The 23,741-nt window shown below is 40.4% G+C and overlaps 1 protein-coding gene across 14 annotated transcripts in view; it reads right to left on the bottom strand.

Annotated features, from left to right (window-relative positions):
• Positions 1-23,741, bottom strand: part of KIF1B (kinesin family member 1B) — a 145,068-nt gene that overhangs the window by 110,262 nt on the left and 11,065 nt on the right. For all 14 annotated transcript variants that reach the window (XM_059135604.1, XM_059135590.1, XM_059135593.1 and 11 more), the window contains exon 2: positions 18,297-18,494. In XM_059135604.1, the coding sequence (XP_058991587.1) occupies positions 18,297-18,402 (106 nt within the window). In that variant the 5' untranslated portion in view covers positions 18,403-18,494. The remainder of the gene's footprint in view (positions 1-18,296; positions 18,495-23,741) is intronic.

Here is a 23,741-nt window from a genome sequence, read left to right as displayed (position 1 = left end):
AGGCAGAAGAGTGGGATAGCGCTTGGAAATCCCTCTTCTTCCCCAGGTGTTTAGAACTATCTCTTACTGTATACATTTCACAGGAAATATGGAATCTCGGATCAGACACACCTACCACTTTACCACTCCAATTTATTGCTATGAAGTTTTCTCCAGTATTCTAGATATAACAAGCTTGACCTGCATAAGGATTCTTTTTTTTTTTTTAAAAAAGAACAAGTCCATCTTCCTGATCTTTCTGCCTGTCTTCCAGTGGTCCCTGACCATCTGCCTTCTGTATCTTTACTCATTGTGCTTTACTCACTGTATCTTTACTCATTGTGCTCAGCTTTCCAAGCTTCCCAAGTTGAAAATAATACTAGTTTCCATGCTAGCATTCATCTTTCTCAAAAGAAGCATTCCTGGGGCACCTGGGTGGCTCAGTCAGTTAAGCATCCAACTCCTGATTTTGGTTCAGGTCATGATTTTATCGTCATGAGATCAAGCCCCACAGTGGGCTCCACTGTGGGCATGGAGTCTGCTTAAGATTCTCTCTACCTCTGCTCCCTCCATCCCCTGCAAAAAAGCAGCAGCAGCACTACTGCAAAAGATCCGAAGATCCTATTTTAAGAAAGGAAAAGTTAAACAGCACTTTCATTCATTGGGCACATTTATTAAGCACAAACTATGTGCCAGCAATGTGCTGGGAATACAATGGCAAGCAAACAAGTTATTTCTGCCCTTCTAGAGCTAATAACCAATGGAGGAGGCAGACATATAATCACACAAAATAAGTAAACACTTTCAAATTGTGATAAGAGCCATGCTAGATAAGCATAGAGTTCTAGAAGAACACAGAAACAGGTATGTATAAAAAGAAACTTTGAAGAGAGATGATTTTTGAGTCAGTAAACTCTGATTTGATAAAACAGAAAAGCCTGGCTGAGGATAATAGGAGACAGCTAGGGAAAGTGGAGATAACCACAGCTAACATTTATTAAATGCCTACTATGTTCCAAGCACAGCGTTAAAGCATTACATGTATTCGCTCACTTAGTCCTTATAATAACCTCATGAGGTGGGTACTATTATCATCTCCATTTTACATTTGAGGCACCACAGAAGAACGTACCTGCCCAAGGCAAGAGGTTGGACTAAAGTTTGGAACATGGGGCTCCAAGGCTCCAAACCACTGGGCAGTGTGCATCCCAAGCCAGGAAGGGAGCCCTGGGGTAAAAAGACACATGTGGCATCCAGATACTGGTCTGGCAGGTGTGCCTCAAGTACAAGGGAAAACAAAGAAAATCACTAAAATCTCAGAGTCAAATCACCGAGAGACCTTAAGGAGTTAGTGAACCCTTGGGCAATGAGAAGCCACTGGAATGACTTGATTCTATTTATAGACTACAGTACAGAGAGTGGACTGGAAGAAGGCTTGAGTGGAAGTATAGAGACCAATTACATAGAACACAGCAACCACTGCAGAATATTTGGGAAATTTTGCTTGCCATTTCTAGAAGGACTCCCATGACAACTGGATTTGGCAATTAGAAATCCATGAGTTCCACTATGTAGCATTCGTGCGGGCAGGGAGAGAGAAAGGCCCATTCCTATAACAAAAACATTGTCTCTTGATCCAAAACTGAATTTTGTCTTACAGTGTGACTCAGTATTCAATGATCAAAATACAAGTTGACCTAGAAATAGAAACTACTTGTAGAAGACATTTCCAAGGACTTTAGCAATGAAAGAAACAGAATACTACAGAGGCTTTAATCTAACCACCCCTTAAGTATCCACTATTACCTTAGCATCCATCTATAACTTGAGCATATGACAAGCCTCAATTTTCCTATCTGTAAAATAGGTACAATAATATTACCACCTAGTTTTATAGAACTGTTATGGGAATTAATGACTAGTCCACGTCAAGAATTCTAACACAAAGCAAATGTTCAAAATATTCTTTTATTTAACAAATATCTGATGGGGCGCCCGTGTGGCTCAGTCCTTGGGTGTCTGCCTTTGGCTCAGGTCATGATCCCACGGTCCTGGGATAGAGCCCCGAATCTGGCTCCCTGCTCTGTGGGAAGCCTGCTTCTCCCTCTCCCACTCCCCCTGCTTGTGTTCCCTCTCTCGCTGTGTCTGTCTCTGTCAAATAAATAAATACAATCTTTAACGGCAACAACAAATTATTTGAGTGTCTACCATTGCCCCAGACCTGAACTATCTAGTGAAAAACAGTCTCTTATCTTCAAGGAGGTTACGTTCTCATCTGGAAGTCAGATAATTAACTAATACAGATAGTATCGCCTGGGGAAGACAGATAAAGGAGAGTTAGGAGATACAAGATGACAGTGGAGGTGGCAGGGGTGGCCTTCATTTTTTTTTTTTTTTAAGATTTTATGTATTTATTTGACAGAGACAGTGAGAGAGGGAACATAAGCAGGGGGAGTGGGAGAGGGAAAAGCAGGCCTCCCACCAAGCAGGGAGCCAGACATGGGGCTCGATCCCAGGACTCTGGAATCACAACCTGAGCCAAAGGCGGCCGTTTAACCACTGAGCCACTTTGGCTTTTGAAAGTAAGCAGACTGCCACCTCAAGGGCTCCTGGGTGGTGCAGGCGCTTAAGCATCCAACTCTGTTTTCCCTTGGATCATGTGCCCAGGGTTGTGAGATCAGATCCAGCCCCACTTAGAAATCCACACTCAGTGTGGAGTTGGCTTCGGATTCTCTCTCTACCCACCTCGGCGCCTTCCCCACCTAAAATAAATAAATAAATCTTTTTCTTTTTCTTTTTTTAAGGTGGGCTTACTGTTAACTCTGAGAAGGTAATTCAAGCACAGACCTTAGTAACATTTAAAGAAAAGCAAGACCACAACTGTAGTGAGAAAAAAAAAAAAAGAAAAGAATGATGAGATGTAGGACCCCTGGGTGGCTTAGCCAGGTTAAGCATCTGCCTTTGGCTCAGGTCATGATCCTGGAGACCCGGGATCATATCCCACATCAAGCTGCCTGCTTCTCCCTCTGCCCCTCACCCTGCTTTCCTGCTCTAATAAATAAATAAAATCTTTTTTTAAAAAATGAGCTGTCAATCAGCTAATTAATCACAGACCAAATTCTGTGGGGCCCTGCGCCCAAGGTGTGGGTTTTTTTATTTATTCAGTGACACTAGTCACAGAGGATTTGAAGCACCGAGGTGACAATAATCTGATTTACCTTTCCAAATAGGACTCTGCTGCTGTATAGGAGCAGAGACAGAAGCAGAAAGACAGAAGTGACTGAGCACTGACTCGGACTAGAGCAGAAATGGTAAAAAGCAAATGAAGTCAGGACATACTATGAAGGCAGAGGGGACCAGCCTTACTGATGGACTGTCCTATAAGAGAGACAGACGACCAGAGTGACTCCAGTATTTGGTCTGAGAAACTAAAAAGAATGGGTGAGAATGAAGGACGGGCCACTTTAGGTGCCCAGGGAGGAGAAAACTACAGTTCTACTGAGGACATGTTAAGTTTAAGATACTTCTTCGGCTTTCAAGTAGTGTTAGGTTAGCAGCTGGGTGGACAGTTCTAGAGATCTACAAAGAGGTCAGGCCAGGCTGGAGAAATTAATCTGGGAGTCACTGCCACTTCAAGTCATGACCCTTTAAGCCTTGAGTCTGAATGAAATAACCTAGGGGGTCTGTCTTCTCTGGAGACAGAGGAGAGATGGAAGAAAAGAGGCCAAATCCTGGTGCATTTTTATCCTAGGAGGTGAGGACCAACGGGGGGAGAACGGGCTGCGAGGGAGGAAGGCAACCGGAGCACGCAGGGACCGGACAGCCGAGAGAGGAGACCGAAATGTTTCATGGAGGAAGTCAAGCTTTGCTACATATTATTATGACAATGCTGATTACCACAAGCTTCTCTGGCCCCCTGGAGGAATGAGCCTTTGTTCTAGGGATCTCCTGACTTCCTGGCAAACAACTCTGTTCCCCTCACCTCCCGTGCCTTGGCTCCCATCACCATTCAGATCTCATCTAGCTTCAAGGCTGTTTTCTTACGTCCCGTCACAAATCAGAAAGGCAGCTTCAGCACTGAAAGTCTGATCAGACTTTTTCCCCAGTCCACAGGGAAGAGGATCTTGGTTTCTCTCTTCCTGTGCCCTACATGTCTTTTCCCCTTTGTCTTAAAGGTTTTATTCCTCGTGCTGTAGCGGACACTCATTACCGTCAGAGAGCAGAAGAACAGTGAGGAACAGGACAGCCGCTTTCACGCCAGGGCTTACCAGAAGACTCTTATCCAAGATAAATGGAAATGCCTTTAAAATGATTATCACAAAATGTTCCACAGCTGTTAGTTTACTGATGAACCATAAGACCATCTTCTCTTTCTTAGAGACCCTTCTAGTCAAAATTGGCCTTACAAGTCTGTTAAGTGCCCCAATGTTGCCACCTTTTTTCTTTGCCTTCTTCCCAACTTTGTTACTTCAGCATAAAGATGCAGAAAGAATGTTTTAATTACTAAGCCCCAGAAAACAAGGCAGTCAAAACAAGATTTGTACTTAAAATCCTTTTTATTCTCCAGAATGAATTTGTTTATCTAATTTCTCAAAGTCTCTATGTAGCAATTACACTGCTGTTGGCAAACTATGAAAGATTTTGCCCGGAACTACAATTAACTTATCATTGTGCAACACTGTAACTTTATATTAACTTTTCTAAGAGCAATGTTTGCGGCTTGTTAAAAATCCCAGTGACATCTTCAATACGAATTCCTCTTCCAAAAGCAGCTATGCCTCCAAATTTTTTTTTAATTGCACACACTAAAGCCATTCTGTACACCTATTCCAAAACCATAAAACCAAAATCCATAAGCAGTTCCTTCCCCTACTCAGAATAATGTATGTCTAGAAACATATTAAAATGATATAAAAGCATATTGCCATGAAGTATAACCGAGCAGAACTATAACCATAAGTTTCTTCATCATTTAGAATAACAAAATTACATTCCAAATCCTATAAACAATATAAATGTACTATATGTGTTCACTATATACTCAATCCCAAAGTATTAAAAATAAATATACACAATGGGGGGAAAAAAACCCTACTAACTCTATAATGTCACAATGCATCAACTGGGTATAAAATTAATATAATAGCTATAACAAACATTTTGTTTTAAAGATTTCATTTTCTTGGGGGCGCCTGGGTGGCTCAGTGGGTTAAAGCCTCTGCCTTCGGCTCGGGTCGTGATCCCAGGGAGCCTGCTTCTCCCTCTCTCTCTGCCTGCCTCTCTGCCTACTTGTGGTCTGTGTCTGTCAAATAAATAAATAAAATCTTTAAAAAAAAAAAAAAAAGATTTCATTTTCTTTAGTAATCTCTACACCCAACATTGGGCTCGAACTTACAACGCTAAGATCAAGAGTCATATACTCTACCGAGCCAGGCAGGTGCCCCAAGCTCTAACAAACACTGAACAAAGCCCAGCTAATAACTATTCCTAAGCAGATGCTGAGTGACTGGGAAGGAAGATGCTCTGGAAGGCCTCGCTCTCCCCTCAGTCCGGCGGCACAAAGACGGTGGAACTAGTAAGAATGCCCTTGCTATTCATAATTACCCTGCATCAAGAAGCGTCATCAAAATAAATTTCAACCTAACAGTTAAGTTCAAATTACACACAGAGAGTACTTCTACACAGAAGAGTAAAGCTTACTATTTTGAGAGGCAAGACATACTGGACAGGTATTAAGAGAGAGGTTCCAGAGTCAGCCAGCCCAAGTTCATTTTCTAGTTCTCCTAAACCTGTGACCCCAGACAAGTCATCTGTGAAATGGGGAAAATAGGAGTATCCACCATAGGATTATTGTGAGGACTAAGTGAGTTAAAATCTGCAAGTGCCTGACTATGGCTGGCAGAGCTTAAGTGTTTATTACTGTTTTTGTTGTTGTTAATTACTAATCATGATTTGGTTTTCCCCCTATTAACAGGCATTTAAAAAGCTGCTTTTGTTTCTTCCTTCATCCATTCTGCCTCCTCAAGTTTATTCAGAGTTACAAAATGAACTCTTGGTATCAGAACAGAACAACGTCACAAGGAAACAGTAAATGTGATAGTCAGTCATTCACACAGAGCTTCTGCTAATTCTGGCCACATGGTTTTTTATTCTGCCAAAACAAAAACGCTCCCCAGACATTCCCCTACCTTTCCTGGCCCTATCCCTCAATCCTTCAGATGTCTCCCCTAGATGCTTTCATGAGTCACCACACTGCTGTGATTCTTTCTCTCTAAAGCTCTCCGAGCCTAGGGGCCTTCCCAGCTTATGTCTGCTGAATAACAAAAATCTAATTTCTTATAGATGCTCTCAAAACCCTGATTTCAGGGGCGCTTGGGTGGCTCAGTGGGTTAAAGTCTCTGCCTTCAGCTCAGGTCATGATCCCAAGGTCCTGGGATCGAGCCCTGCATCGGGCTCTCTGCTCCTCGGGGAGCCTGCTCCCTCCTCTCTCTCTGCCTGCCTCTCTGCCCACTTGTGATCTCTCTCTCTCTCTGCCAAATAAATAAATAAAATCTTTAAAAAAAAAAAACCAAACAAACCTGATTTCCTATTTCTTATTCTCACCATCTGTATGTACAGAGCATCCATCCCTAAGCAATGCAACTAAGAACAGTTTTTAGCTCACTGGAAATGATTTTGACAAAATAAGCAATTGTTAATACACTACCAAGAATGAAATCTAATTACGTACCTTGCCTACCATATAACCAGATGCTGCAGGCCCTTTCTGGTCTCACTAACAGCTCTCCGACTCTGCTAGCTCGGTTACAGCACTTCCCACTTCACTAGGCAACTACCAAGAGCAATCAGCATGGACTTTTAAAAATCAACTCCAATACATCTCAAGGAAAGGAAAGGAAGAAAGAAAAGCCTCGGGGTGGTTGCTTTCCCTTCGGGAAAACAAAAACAAAAACAAAAAACCTGCATCTATAAAACCTCCATGAAGTACAGTTTGAATTTAATCTAGACAACCTCAAAAGACTAGAACAATATGATGCAAATCAGCACAGAGAGAGGACTAGGTTTCCTACGAGATTTTAGCTGGACTTCTTGTTTCAGAATCTAGATGGCAAGTTTTTTAGGTATTTGAAGAAGTTTAAATTACAAAATGTAATAGAAAGCAGTTGTAAATACACAATAGCAAGGGTTTCCTCCAACTTGGAAAGAGGTATAATTGTTTCTGCCTTTAAATTTACATTCCCATTGAAAATAACAATTTAAATACCAAAATTCACCACGAAAAAAAATGTTGACCAACTTTTCAAATACCATCCTCTGCAGTACACCTGATTCCATTTGATGCTCACTCGCAACCCTGGGGTATGGGCGAGACAGGCACTAGCAACATTTCTACTGAATAAACAAAAGACTTAAGGTCAAATGTCTGATCACAGAAGAGGAGTTAAAAACGCACGCTTCATAAATATAACAGAGGACCATGTAGCCTCTAATATCACATGCTTAAAGAATACATGGAGGAATGTACCCAATACACCATTTAGTAAAAGGCTGGAGGCTTTACAAAGGGAGAGGAGGGGTCAAAGAACAAACTAACTTTTATTCTGAAAGAAATGGGAACCATCTTAGAGTTTGTGGGGAGAAAACAAACAAAAAACAATCTGATTTCCATTCTTTTTTTTTTTTTTTTAAAGATTTTATTTATTTATTTGACAGACAGAGATCACAAGGAGGCAGAGGGACAGGCAGAGAGAGAGGAGGAAGCAGGCTCCCTGCTGAGCAGAGAGCCCGATGCAGGGGTTTGGGGCTCCATCCCAGGACCCTGGGATCATGACCTGAGCCGAAGGCAGAGGCTTTAACCCACTGAGCCACCCAGGCGCCCCCTGATTTCTGTTCTAAAAGGACTGCTCTAGCTGCTCTGTTGAGAGGGAGTCCTAGAAAATAAGGGGTGAAGCCCGAAGACTGGCTAGGAGGTGACTGCGGGTAGTGGCAGTGGAGGAAAGAGTGGTCAGATTCTGAGTATCTTCTGAGACAGAGCTCACAGGCCTTTCTGACGGAGGCAAGAAAGAAGTCAAGGGCGATTATATGATTTTTGCCCTGAGCAACCACAAAATCAGAATTTCCATTGAGTTGAGGGAAAGCTCAGGCAGAGACTGAAGAGGACATATCAGGAACTAAGTTTTGCACACGCTGAGTTCGACATGTTTATCAGCAGACAGAGATGCCAAGTAGACAGCTGCATATAAACTGCCTTCTAGAAACAATTCCTTGCCTTCCTGTGTGGGCTTACAGTCTTCTTTACAGCAGGCCTAAGCAGCAGTTTTAAAGCTCAATCATTTGATAATAAGGGATTAGATAAATTATGCTTTATTAATATATCAGAACACTACATATCCATGACAATCACGTCCTTGAAGAATACTTAAGAAAAGATGTGCTAGGGGCGCCTGGGTGGCTCAGTCATTAGATATCTGTGTTTGGGTCGGGTGGTGATCCCAGGATTCTGGGATGGAGCCCCACATCAGGCTCCCTGCTCAGTGGGTAACCTGCTTCTCCCTCTCCCATTTCCCCTGCTAGTGTGCCTTCTCTCACTGTCTCTGTCAAATAAAATCTTTAAAAAAAAGATGTGCTCAATAAGTTAATGATAATTTATCTCATCTAAAAGAGAGTACACTCAGGAATACATTCCAGGAGACCAGCTTAGGAGGCTGCCATGTGAGACACCATCGTGTCAGATGTAGAAGAAAATACAAAGTCTGTTTTGGGCCCAAGGAAAAAGAGGCAAAAGCTGCTCTGAAGGCTGACAGGGGACAGCAGGTCAGGATGTAAAAAGGTACTCAGAAAAGTCAGGGGCCAGCAGACGGTGCTAAACTGAGAAGGCCAGCCTCAAAGACCATCCAAAGGTCATTCTAAAGGACAAACTCAACTTCGGTCAACTCCAACTGAGTAAATGCAGTCTCAATTCTGGGGCCCCTCTATTCCCCAACCTTAATCCCCCCACCACACACATACACACAACCCTCACTGCTGTAACTCCAAGTCTTGATTAGAGCAAAAGTGTTTCATTTCAAATTTTTTAAAAAAGTTTAATGCCACTGGTACCCACGTGGATTTCAGTAGATCTTATTGAGTTCCTCCAGGGCCACAAGAAGCCTCTCGTTGCTGCTTATCTTCTTCCAGGCCAATGACCAAATGCGTGTCATTTAATCAATATGTACAAGCCACTTAAAGAGTAAACATACCTCTCTTTGGAAAAAGGATTGAAAAGTGTCTAGAAGGATTCAGAAAGAGGGGGCAGGAGAAAAATTTCATGGGCTTGTCCCCATCACACGAGAAGCCCTGGTCACTGATGTAAACAGACATCTTTGTATTTTCTTCTACATCTGACATGATAAAAACAGCTCTATTTACAGGGTGAAAACTTCGTTTTCTCCCTTTGTATACTTTTCAAATTAAGTACTTAGCATACAAATACTAGATAGATTCATAAAGTTTATAATTTATAGGGGCACCTGGGTGGCTCAGTTGGTTGAACGTCTGACCCGTGGTTTTGGCTCAGGTCATGAGATCAAGTCCCAGGTTGGGGGTCTATGCTTAGCGCAGAGTCTGCTTGGGACGCTCCCTTCTCCCCCTCAACCTCCATCCCCGACTCGTGCACATGCACACTCTCTAAAAATAAATAAATAAATCTTAATATATAGTTATTTAATAAAATGCACAAGCTGTGACGAGAAGACAAAACCCCAGGTACCCACCAGACAGTTACAGAACAGGACTCTCACCTTGGCAGCTCCCCTAGCCGACCCTCCCAGATCTCCCTGCCTGCCGGCTGACCTCTGAAGCATGCGGAATTTTGTCATTACCACCTTACTTTTCCTCATAGTTTTACCCGTGTGTTTGTACAGCATAAAGAATACAGAGAACAGCTTTGCATACTTTCAAATTTATATAAATACACTGGTTTCTTTTTTGAGTTGCTTATACAGCTACAATTTGTTTATAATTTGTGTGTGTGCACATAGTAATTCTTCTCTACTGTATTCTATTTTATGTAAATCTACCATGATTTATTTATCCACTCCCCTGTTGGTGGATACTGGGGTTGTTTCCAGTTTTTTGCTCTAAGAAAAATTCATGCAGGACGCTTGGTGGCTCAATCATTGGGCATCTGCCTTCGGCTTGGTCATGATCTCAGGGTCTTCGGATCAAGCCCCGTACCGGGCTCCCTGCTCAGCAGGAAGCCTGCTTCTTCCTCTCCCACTCCCCCTGCTTGTGTCTCTCTCTGTCAGATAAATAAAATCTCTTAAAAAAAGTAAAAAATAAATTAAATAAAAATTTAAAAAAAGAAAGAATAAGAAAAAAATCATGCTCCTAAGACTTTAAATGTCTGGGTATTTGGCGCCTGGGTAGCTCAGTCAGTTAAGCGTCTGACTCTTGATCTCAGGTCAGGTCTTGATCTCCGAGTCATGAGTTCAAGGCCCATACTGTGCTCCATGCCAGGCATGGATCCTACTTACAAAAAAAAAAAAAGTCTAACTGCCTAAATCTTCATCCGCAGTTTTAGTGTCTCAGTGAAATGGGGGCAGGTTATAGAGACACATGACTGGGCGGGAGTCAGATATGCAGCTCCCAGAATGCATCCTGAGAAAATGCAGCAGTCCACCTCTACAGTTAGAGCACATGGTGTGGAGGTGGAGAAGTCCTGCTGAAGATCTGGCCTTATCCTACATCTCCAGCCACACGAAAGCACTCTGGATGCTGTTTTATGAAGTTTACACCTCAGTCTGATTGAACTAATTATGGCTTATCCCAGAAGAGACTTAAGAAGACCTCATTCTGATTATTGGTTAGAAACACATTCCGATTTAAAAGAATTCCTTTCAAAGTCTCTCTTTTCCAAACCTCCACTTTGTTCCTTCCTCCATTCCAAATTTTCATTAATGGACATGAAGTCATTCTTTGTATCAGTTATGATGTGCAGCATTTCATTTAGAAATGTACATGTGTGAATAAAAAAGCCTTTAAAAATGCACCATGTTAGTAATTAACAGGGGGGAAAATCTGGGTCCCTTCTATTCCACTAAGTTTGGGGCACTAAAACAACAAAAGACCTTGGACAAGAGAAAACTGATAAATACATGAAGAAGACTTAGCAAAAGGCCAGCTAGAGACACATTCCTGTGGTTAAAGGCGAAGCAAACACAGTTTAATCACCTAAAGGACCATGTGGGAGCCAGCTTTACCTACCCTCCTGTTTTTCTGAGGGGAATTCATGCGGTTTCAAAGTCTCCACATTTACCATTAATGAGAGCAGTTCAACCATTAATTCTGCCCCACTTTCCTTTTTAAGAGTAATTAGACAATTAAAAAAAATGCTTCCAAAGTGGGAGAAACTTGGAATATAACGGGATTTATTTATTTATTTATTTAACAGACAGAGATCACAAGTAGGCAGAGAGGCAGGCAGAGAGAGAGGAAGGGAAGCAGACTCCCTGCTGAGCAGAGAGCCTGATGTGGGGCTCGATCCCAGGACCCTGGGATCATGACGTGAGCTTAAGGCAGAGGCTTCAACCCACTGAGCCACCCAGGCGCCCCATAACGGGATATTTTTAAACGAAGATATTTGTATGCATGTGGGTCTCCAAAATGTCAAGGCAGTAACATTTATCTGTGCCATGGAAAATATTCTCTCTGAAACAAGAAAGTACTTAAATAAAACTGCTACTACTCGGTTTTCAGATCTGGCACGTTCCCTAAAGTACTCTTCACCCTCTTCTACTTTTTTGTAAGAGACCTTATGGCAGGAACATTCCACTGTATTCCATGTGCAATCAGTTATAACCCCTATGAGCAACCGCCCAGGCCAGCTTGCCGGCACAGCAGTCTTTTAATGCAGCTAACACATGTGGCTACAGCAAATTCATTTCATTTTTTGCAACAAAATGCACACTTTCTCCCAATCTAGAGCCCAACTTTTTTTAGTAAGCCATTAATACTTTCTAACCAAGCAGTTTGTTTAAAGTCTCTTATATAAAATTATTTGGATTATATTTTAGTCAAATTACTAAGAAATCGCCATATAAAACTGAAAAGAGAAAAAGAACACAGTAGTAGAAAACTGAAACCACCAAAAAATCTAGAGGAAAAAGTCTCTCATACAATTAATTAGTTTTCCAAGAACAATACCTTTCAAAGGAACCAAAATTACCACAAAATTTCTGAGCCATAATAAAGTAGTTAGCTAAGAAACCAACCCTACTTTTTCCAAAGCTAATTCATCAAATGAGGATTTTTCTTTCAGTACACTAATGTTAATTTAAGAGTCACAAAATTCTGGGGGTGCCTGGCTGACTTAGTTGGTAGAGCATGCAACTCCTGGTCTTGGGATCATGAGTTCAAGCCCCACACTGGGGGTGGAGTCTGCTTTCAAAAAATGTTAATAAATCAATTAAATAGAAAAAAAACAAGTGTTGGGGAGCCTGGGTGGCTCAGTCATTAAGCGGCTGCCTTTGACTCAGGCCATGATCCCAGGATCCTAGGATCAAGCCTAATATCCTCTCTTACTGTCTCTCTCTCTGTCAAATAAATAATTTGGCTCAGGTTGTGATCTCAGGGTACTGGGACAGAGCCCCACATCGGATTCTCTGCTCAGTGGGGAGCCTGCTTCACCCTCTCTCTCTGCCTACCTCTCTACCTACTTGTGATCTCTCTGTCAAATAAAAAAATCTTTTAAAAGAATTAAAAATTAAACAAACAAACAAATAAATAAATAAGTGCCACAAATTTCTCCTAAATGTGTATGTGCAGAGACGCAATGTGGTATAGCCAGATGGTCAGGAATACCGTATCTAGTCATAACACTAGCAAGTTCTAAAAAGTTGCAATTCAGAAATTTTCCAAAATATACTAGATATTTACTTTAAATCCTCCTACTCCACAAGGTCCAGCTGAAACGCCCTATCATCTACACATCTTACATGTGTCCTTTGCCAAACTCACACCTGCACTTTTAAAAAACCCTCGTTTTTGGCAATTATCACTTTGATCACTTTTCCTTCATACTGGGTTTATTTCAGTATATCTTCTGTCTTCTTCCACACACTTTTAAAACTCCTTAAAGGCAGGATCCTGTAGTATATACAACTCTGTGATTCCTACAGACTAACAATAGAGCAAACTCTCGAAAAAGAAAGGAAAAGGGTAAGGCAGAGCAGAACTACCCAGCCCGTAGTCTACAGCAGTTTTGAACAAAATATGATAGAAAAAACATTTGGTAGTTGAGCCCCGTGCTTCACATGGTCCAAAGACTGGTTGTCATATGATCAGTATAATATCCCCAGGCCTACTGTAACCAAATTACTACTTTTAATAAAAACTAGGCATTTCTGGGCGCCTGGGTGGCTCAGTGGGTTAAGCCGCTGCCTTCGGCTCAGGTCATGATCTCAGGGTCCTGGGATCGAGTCCCGAATCGGGCTCTCTGCTCGGCAGGGAGCCTGTTTCCCTCTCTCTCTCTCTCTCTGCCTGCCTCTCTGTCTACTTGTGATTTCTCTCTGTCAAATAAATAAATAAAATCTTTAAAATTAAAACAAAAACAAAAACAAAAAAAAACTAGGCATTTCTTCATTAATATTTCATAAAAAGATAACTCAATACATCTAATAATTCTGGAGAGATTTTTGTGGGAGATAAGATTGGTGAAAAGAACTTACATCTTCACAAACTATGAAATTTATAGCTCATCCTCAAAAGGTACACAACTGGTTTGCTACCTACTATCAATGGAAACATTTGACATTCTTCATCCACAGTGAGTATCAGATTTGGAAAATTTTACTTTTTTCCCCTAAATCGACAGTATTTTCTCTATAATCAAAACAACAGGGTCAAAAAGAAATCTATATGTCTTAGAACGAATGAGCTCTAACATCTTTTTCGTAATCCATTAATAACTTCTTAGTGAGTTTCTAATCTGTATGATCAAAAAAATAGCAAAGTCAGAAAATCTAGCAGACTCAGATCCATTTTTCAAACTATCCAGAACTAAAGGAAAACTTCCAGTTTTATTACATACTATAATAGTTTTCTTCTTCTAGATGGTCAGTTATTTTTTTTTAATATTGTATGTAGTACTCAGCATATCATTATGTATATAGTAGACATAATTAACTTACACATATATTCTTTCATGCTAAAATCTCAAAGGAAACAACTATTATAAATTATAAACATGAACTATATTATTCAGGTAAAACATACACTGCTGAGGAAAGGGATAAGAAAATAAATAAATAAAACATACGAATCAGTCAAGACTGAAAAATAAGCTAATATTATAACTTACCACTAATTAAAATGGTAAAAAACTATTTTAGAAAAAGATGTTGCTGCTTACACGGTCTCTGGAGGGAAATGAAACACAAGATGCTTCTGAGGAGAGGAACGGGTTGGTTACATGATAGGTGAGAAGTGTTTTAACTGTGTATTTTTTGCAACTTTTGAATTTTATACCATGTGAATGAAGGTTCCACTTAATCACAAAAACAAAAACTGTAGCGGGGCACCTGGATGGCTCAGTCCTTAAGTGTCTGCCTTCGGCTCAGGTCAAGATCCCAGGGTCCTGGGATCCAGCCCCGAGTCTGGCTCCCTGCTCAGTGGGAAGCCTGCTTCTCCTTCTCCCACTCCCCCTGCTTGTATTTGCCCTCTCTCATTGTCTGTCACATAAATAAATAAAATCTTAAAAAAAAAAAAAAAAAAAAAGCCAGGGGCACCTGGGTGGCTCAATGGGTTAAGCCTCTGCCTTCGGCTCAGGTCATGATATCGGGGTCCTGGGATCGAGCCCCACATCGGGCTCTCTGTCCAGCAGGGAGCCTGCTTCCTCCTCTCTCTCTGCCTGCCTCTCTGCCTACTTGTGATCTCTGTCTGTCAAATAAATAAAAATCTTTAAAACAAAACAAAACAAAACTGTGGGGGAAATGAACATAATGCTATTTGACTTTGACAATGAATATAAACTTAAAGCCAATTTAAGATGTGGGCGTCTGCCTTTATAAAATCTAAAATGATTTGTCATCAAGGGAAAAAAACTAGTATCATTAGATATATATGTATATTTTAAAGATTTTTTTATTTATTTTGACAGAGAGAGAGAGAGAGAAATATCACAAGTAGGCAGAGAGAGGGGGAGGCACGCTCCCTGCTGAGCAGGGAGCCCGATGTGGGGCTTGATACCAGGACCCTGGGATCGGGACCTGAGCCAAAGGCAGAGGCTTAACCCACTGAGTCACCCAGGTGCCCTGTATCATTATTTATATTAACAAAACTTTTCCATTTGTTTTTGTTACATAATAAATTGATTTTTGCATTTAATGAATGTGGCCTTTTAATACTTATTTTCTTCTTACAAGTTTTTAGTAAGATCCGCAACCCTATAAGGAAAGTTGCAACAGATACCCTTCGCACTGGGGATTTTTCCTGGGTAGTTCAGTATGCAAAACGTATCACTGAGAAAAGTAGTTCTTTTTAGGATTAATTCTGACTCCTGATCCAGGATTTTCTGAAGTCTACCTTTTAAAAGAACTTGTGATATATACCAGCATTTTTAGAGGCAATGTCAATAGCCAAAACGCCTCTAAACTAAGTTCTGATTAAACACATTTTGCAGAGAGAAACAAGAGCTCAATAATCAGGATTTACTGGGTTCACTTCAGCAGCACATATACTAAAATTGGAAGGCCACAAATTAGCATGGCCCCTGTGCAAAGATTTAGTTACATACTCTGTAAAATGTAACCCTTAAAATGAAGCACCATAATAACATAGTTTAAATGAGTGACATTTAAGAGCATAAACATTTGTTCTCAGGGCACCTGGGTGGCTCAGTTGGTTAAGCGTGTTCAGCATCTAACTTCAGCTCAGGTCATGATCTTGGGGACTCCAGTGGGGAGTCTGCTTGTCTCTCTGCTCCTTCCCATCCCCACCCCCCATTCCTGCTCTCTTTCAAATAAATTAAACTGTTTATAAACAAACAAACATTTGTTCTCTAGTTCAATTACAAATGTAGCTCAAACTTTAAGGAGTAAATGATCAATATTGGCCATTCTTAATACACAATTTTTTTCCTCTTTTTTTTTTTTTTAAAGATTTTATTCATTCATTTGACAGAGATCAGAAGTAGACAGAGAGGCAGGCAGTAGGGGGGTGGGGGAGGAGCACACTCTCCGTTGAGCAGAGAGCCCGATGCGGGGCTCGATCCTAGGACCCTGCAATCATGACGTGAGCCGAAGGCAGAGGTTTTAACCCTCTGAGCCAACCAGGCGCCCCAAAAAACTTACAATTTTCATACCCTATAAAGTTCACCTTTCACTCATTTGAAGCATACAATTCAATACTAAATGTTTCATCTTTTTCTTTTACAATTACTCATAGGATATAATTCATGGATTCATATTTTTATTAAAAAAAAAAAAAAAAAAGCTCTAATAAAAGAAGTAAACTCATAGTAACAGAGAACAGAACTCTGGTTACCAGAGGGTAGGGATGGGGGCAATGGGGAAATACTGATCGAAGGATACAAACTTACAGACCGGAGATGAGTAAGTTCTGGAGACCTGATGTACAACATAGTGACTATAGTTAATAGTAAGTATTGTGTTCTTAAAATCTGCTAAGAAATAGATCTCCAGTGTGTTTTTTTTTAATCTTATTTATTTATTTTTTGGTCAGAGAGAGAGAAAGCACAAGCATGGGGAGCAGCAGGCACAGGAAGAAGCAGCCTCCCCGCTGAGCAAGGAGCCCAATGCAGCACTTGATCCCAGGACCCCAGGATCATGACGTGAGCCAAAGGCAGACACTTAACTGCCACCCACGTGTCCCAGATGTCCAGTGTTTACACCACACACACACACAAAAAGGGTAACTATGAGAGACAACAGATACATTAATTAGTATGGACTGTAGTAATCATTTTGCAATGTATACATACATCAGAACATCACACTGTACATCTTAAATACATACAATTTTATTTCCCACTGATAGAATCCTCTACAGAGAACACTGGCAAATGGCCCACAAATAGATAAAATCAGAATGATTTCTCCAACAACTCAGAATTAACTTGTGTGTCTGAAAGAGCAAGGATTCTGCTTTATCATAAAGTTGTAGGTTTCAAGATAATACTACTTTAATAATTTGCCTACATTACTTTAATAATGTAATAATTTAATAATACCACTACTCTGATAATTTGCCTACAGAGGGCACCCGGGTGGCTCAGATGGTTAAATGTCTGCCTTTGGCTCAGGTCATGATCTCGGAGTCCTGGGATGGAGTCCTGCATCGGGCTCCCTGGTCAGCGGGGAGTCCCATTTCTCTGCCCCTCCCCTGGCTTGTGTGCTTTCTCTCTCTCCCTCTTGCTCACTCTCTCCCTCAGTAAATAAATAAAATCTTTTAAAAAAATAATTATAATTTGACTACAGATCCATATCAAGGCATTATTAATGCAAATACAAAATAAACCAGGTTGGGACGCCTGGGTGACTCAGTCGTTAAGCATCTGCCTTCTGCTCAGGTCATGATCTCAGGGTCCTGGGATCGAGCCCTGCATTGGGCTCCCTGCTCAGAAGGAAGCCTGCTTCTCCCTCTCACACTCCCCCTGCTTGTGTTCCCTCTCTTGCTGTGTCTCTGTCAAATAAATAAAATCTTAAAAAAAAATTAAAAATAATAAACCAGCTTAAGTCATTTTCACCTAAGCAATTATGTATGAAGAAAGAAGCTAGAAACCAATGACTTAATTTCAATAATAAATCATCTTATTTGTTAAAAAAAAATAAGCAAATTATTACTTATAATTTTAGTAATAAATTTTTAAGTTTATTATCAATTATAGCTATTTCTGCTGTTCAACTCGAAGAACCCTCGTAAGGGAAGAGAGTACGTTAAAACCGTCTTGGCAAGCCCAAGTACCATCTAAAATCAAGAAAGGAAAATAATCTAAGAGCCTCAATAGATACATTTCATATCATGATTAAGTTAAAAAAGAAAACCCTGCTTACACCTTTATTATCATTAAGATTCAAATAATAATTCTAGGTAAATTACTGCAGTTCTCCAGAGATTTCTCACTTGTAAAGAACAAAACAAACAGTCCATATTTCAATATGCTACAGCAAATATCACAGGGGGAAGCATTTAGTGGATCCTTCAGAGTAGCAAAGTTCAAAATTTGACTATCCAAATGTTTATTTATTCTGCTCACAGTAAGGGCAAAGAGAAAGGACAGGAAGATGAGATATAACTGACAGAAAATAACATGTACTCACTGGTCGAGTTGCCTTGCATCTGAATGATGCACTTGGACTCTTTGCTGGTCTCCCGAGAATTGAAGGGCCGAACCCGCACAGCCACCTTCACTGAGGCTCCCGACATTCTGACGGTCTTGCTATATAAGTATGTATATATATGCAGTCCAGAAAGAAAATCTTTCTTCAAATCTTCTTTTGAAGTTATGTTCAAGTTTCCTTTAAAAAGAAAGCAATCCCACACAGGTAGTCAGAATTAAAGAAAGCATGGGCTACCATGAGCATTAAGGCTACTCTCTTGCCTCAGGACTATTTCTATTTTCATTTCGAGAAACCTAATCCCTATTCTTCTCATAGATCTTACATTCTCAAAGTTTCCAAATAGAAAATTAAAGACTGAAACTTATTTTCCTATTCTATTATCTCTTTCCCACACCTAAAAAGTACCTAAACTTAATAATAAAATAACAACAATAATAAATATAACTGCAAAGTAGCAGGCATCTTTCTTGTTCTCTGTTCTTCTGGATCAATCTTCAGTAATATATGAAAAACACCATATGTTTATCTGTTAACTTCACAACTGCAAAACCCCTTATTAGTGTCCTTTAAAGAAATGCTCTGAATTTCCTATACTTCAACTGCAGTTTGAAACATTCAGTTACATGATATATAATTAAACAGCAAAGGACACAGATAAGTTTAAGCAGCTCCTTCCTCTTCTAAGTACCCAGGGGTTCCTTGAATTTCCACATGTACCTCATGTGACCCTCACAACCATCCTTTACAATGAGCGGAGAAGTTTCCAGAGAAGGTTCTACCCTCAGATGTGCCACTGACTCATGGCAAAATCAAATCACTACATTTCGCTACTGAATGAAGCCACAGGAAGAAATGTGAACATTTTTCAGAGGAACGGTTTCCTTCCCAACAGAACAAAACAAACACTATTTGATGAAAAGAACCCGTCTACGTAATGTCCACCAGAAACGACAGATCTCAATCTGCACTCTATCCATTATATAAACATTTTCAAGAGGAAACAAACGAAAGAAAAAATTGAAAAAGAAAACCACACATAAGTCCAATTGTCAGGGAACCCCAATAAAACTTCAATTTCATTTTTCCCACATAATGAAATAGAGACCTGCAATCCTAAACCACAGCTGCACAACTACTAATGCTTTTCCAGTAAGAAAAGGCAAAAATCAACCAAAACAAAACAAAGTAAAAACCAAAAGCCACTCCCTACCTCATTACCCTTATTTTCTTAAGGGCACTATTTAAAATTCTTGTTTTTTGGGACACGCCTCTTGTCCATCTCCCACACCTCCATCCAGATGCTCAGAGCTCTTGTTTGCTACCACTCAGACGAGAGCCCGATGAAAGGGCTCAGGAGATGTCTGCTGAAGGGGTGAATGAATGCACCGCAGCTGACCGCTGAACAATATGGGCTCGAAAAGCACAGGTCCATTTGCACATGGATTTTTTTGACAAATATATTTCCTCTGTTATAATTTTCTTAACATTTTCCTGTCTCGTTTTTGTAAGAAAATGGTATGTAACACATGTATACCATACAAAATGTCTGTTATTCAACTCATTATGTTATCAGTAAGGCTGATACTATGCTAACAGTGGGCTGTTAGCAGTTAAATTTGGGGGAGTCACGAGTTATATATGGATTTTCCCCTTCATGGGAGGAGGGGAAAGGCACCCCTAACCCCTAAGTTGTTCAAGGGTTAACTGTATATTTCCCAGTTTGAGAAGTATCTGTTCAAGTCCTTTGCCTGGTTTGCTGACATTTTTGGTTTTGTTTCAAATAATTTTAATATTTATTGGTATTAATCTTTTTGATATTTGCTGTGATGTTTTTCCAGTCTGTTTCCCATTTTATTTAGCATTAAACAGATGGTTGTTTAATATATCAAACATTTATTATAATCACATTTATCAAATGAAGCTTGGAGTTATTAACTCTCCCAGTCAATAGAGCATCACCCATAGTCACTAACTGAGCACTCTGCCACGAGTGAACAGTATTCTGAAAAAGCAACACAGAACACATCTCAATCCCCCCACCGCAGGGTTCACTGTGATATACAGCCACAACCGACACTTAACACGCTCCATTATCTTCTCCCCCATACTAACAATCTCTGTCAATCTTCCCATTTCTATCTGACCTCACACCATAGACCTTGCAGTCAGGTGTGTTTTTTTTTTTTTTTTCCTTTGAATCCTTTTATTAGTATTACATCATTGATATGCCATATCAAAACTTTTAAAACACAAGTTTGCATATTTCTATCAATTCCTTCCTCTCATTCCCATCCCATTGGCATTACCCTGACCCACTGCCACTGCCTAACCTAGTCCTCACTACCTCTTGCCTAGCATACTTGCAATAGTAGAACTGATCTTTGAGCTTTTCATTGGACTCCAACAGTCCTTACACAAAACTGCACAAAACAACCACACAGGGGTCTTGTGAAAAGCAAATAAGCCTGGTATTTAATATTTCTGAAACAGGAATTCTGGTTTTTCATTCCCCAAAAATTATGCTGCAAATCTCTTAACCTTGCTGCAACACTAACCTTTCTAAAGCATGACTTTCAATTTCACTTCCAAACTCAAGAATCTTCTCTTGCTCCCCATGATTACAACATTAAGACCAAAGTCAAGGCACTCTGTGTTCTAATCAGGCTCCTTGACCATCCCCCACACATGCTCTTTCACATTTTCTAATAATTTCTCCCTACAATGGGTATGGGAATTTTCATTTTGCTCCTATTAGATGGGCCAGCTGTAGTCTTAGCTCTTCCTAAATGACTACCCAAATACTCCAGGAATCACTGGTATTTCCTACAGCACGTTATTGCCCCAAACACACGATGAGAACCCTGCTATTATTTCATGTGACTACAGTCTATCTTGTACTGTTATAGCTTCCCAAAGTGAAATTCTTATTGCCTTGAAAAAAAATCTTTGAACTTGGGTTCCTTGAAAAAATGGCTAATTCCAAGGCTGGGCAAGAAATTTCAAAATGATCCTGGGACATTTTATTTTGATCACAAGCAAGAAATCTATCAAAGATGAACAGTCATGGCAAAAGGACATAAGTACCAACTTAAAGGGCTCCCAAACATGGAATAATCAGAGCATAAGAGTAAATACATTCATACAAACCACAAATGGATGGAGAACATCAAATACATAAATTCACAGGTTTATAATACTTTTAAAAAGCCTCATTATTTTGAAAACTGACAAATAAAAGAGATAAGCATACACCCAATCTGTATATTCTGAATAAACTATAGCTGGACAGTCAATGAGGGCAAGTTCTTCTCTCTCTCTCACACACACACACACACACACACACAGACTGGCTAATAATTGCAGAAGAGATAACAATTGGAAATGTCACCATTTTCCAACCCTACTGATAGAAAAGCTCTCTGCAACAATCATCACTAGCTGCCAAGGACGGGGGGGAAAGCCTTGGATGATGAATGGTTGGTTGATGTGGGAACATTTTATTGCTTGGATTAGGCTGACAGTAACTGAGCCAAATAATCTTAACATCGCTAAAAGTGGGACATGTAGGTGGTCTATGCTTGCATGTGTACTGCTATGGGAAACACACAGCACCACCTAGGAAGCATTCTTATCCTACCCTCTTAAAAAAAAAAAGAGCCTAAGCTTCAGCTCAGACTACCAGTTACAGGACACATAGGGGAGCAAATGAAAAATTTAAATGACACTTGAAAGATCCAATCAGCCAAACCCAGAATATAGAAGAATCTACTGGTCAATACACCCAGTTTCTTAAAACAAATAGCATGGGGGAGAGGGGGGTATAATAAAAGAGACTTGTATTAGTTACCAACCAAATGCATAATTTTTTTAATCAAGAAACTCCACCAAAAAAAATTTTTTTTTCTTAGGTATCAGATTAATCTGAACACAGACTGGGTATCAGATAATGTCAGGAAATTTGTTAGGGGAAGAGAGAAGAAGTAAGTTTGCCAAAATGACAGTCATCGAATACTGTAGATATTTAAGTTAAAAAAAACAAAACCTTCCAGTGCCTGGTTGGCTCAGATGGTTAAGGACCTGCCTTCCGCTCCGGTCATGATTCCAAAATCCTGGGATGGAGTCCTGTATCAGGCTTCCTGCTCCTAGGGGAGCCTGCTTCACCCTCTGCCTGCCTCTCTCTCTCTCTCATGAATAAATAAAATCTTTTTTAAAAAGTGACTTAAAACAAAAACAAAAACAAACCCTTCTTCTTTTGTATTCTATTCAAGGCCTGCCAAAGTGTTGAATGCTGCTGACTGATTTACAGACAGACAACAAAGACTAAACCGCCCTTGCAGGAATTTAGATACAAAGAATCACCCATTCTTAACTGGGAACCAAAACACCAACATCTCTAACACCTGCTTGCTCCTTCTATCCATCTAATCTACTGACAAATAGCTTCACATATAAAATTTCTTTCCTTTTCTACCCCTGCCATCCCTTTTAGATCTGCAGTATTTCTTAGCCAAGACTGTTAACCTCACCGCTTTCTCTCGCTTCCTTCCACCCCAGCCCTACTGCCCATACCGCCTCGTTCATTTGCTCCGTCCACACCACGCAGTACTGACAAACTGGTCTTCCTGAAGCACAGGTCTGTTCATGTCTGTGTCCACTTAAAAATCCTCAAAGTTCGTCTCCTCTCTCCCAGGCAATGACTGCACTTCCCACACTGGCATTCAATGTGTCCTTTTAACATAAACCACCTATTTTGACAAGCCCACAAAACACTGCCTTCCGTCCACATTCCCGAACAACCACCCACCAGAGCGCTTCCTGTAAGTTTATCATGCTTTTCTGTGCCTTTGCTCCAATGCTCCAGAAGGAACACTGTGCCCATCTTCCTCCACCATTCTTCTCAAAATCCAACTTATTCTTCTAAGATCTTCTTGTACGCCACCTGTGTCCATAGCCCTCACAGAATCTCCCCACCTCCCACACTAAATTCTAATGCTTCTCCAGTTATTACGACTCAACTCACCGACCTTAGTGAGGCCAAGGAAGTTATTTACTTTTCTTATCTCTACTATGTATTTTAAGTTCCTTGTAGACAAAAACTTAATTTTAGTCGTGTTTCTAAAATATGGGAGCTAAAATATTTTGGTTGAATTCCTGGTTATTGTGTCAACAGGCTGATGCCTGAATGGCATGAATAAACCCCGTAAGCTGTTCCAAAATAGACAAGTCATCCGATCACAATAAAAAAGGATAAAATTAATTTCAAATTTTTTCCTAACTAAAAAAGCTAACAGGGGAGGCTGGGTGGCTCAATCAGTTAAGCAGCTGCCTTTGGCTCAGGTCATGGTCCCAGCATCCTGGGACCAAGCCCCTCATCAGGCTCCCTGCTCAGCGGGGAGCCTGCTTCTCCCTCTCCCTCTGCCTGCC

The sequence above is a fragment of the Mustela lutreola genome, chromosome 10 (genome assembly GCF_030435805.1).
Source record: "Mustela lutreola isolate mMusLut2 chromosome 10, mMusLut2.pri, whole genome shotgun sequence".
NCBI lineage: Eukaryota > Metazoa > Chordata > Mammalia > Carnivora > Mustelidae > Mustela > Mustela lutreola.
The sequence above is the reverse complement of the archived record's forward strand: the minus strand, read 5'-3'. Positions and strand labels throughout refer to the sequence as shown.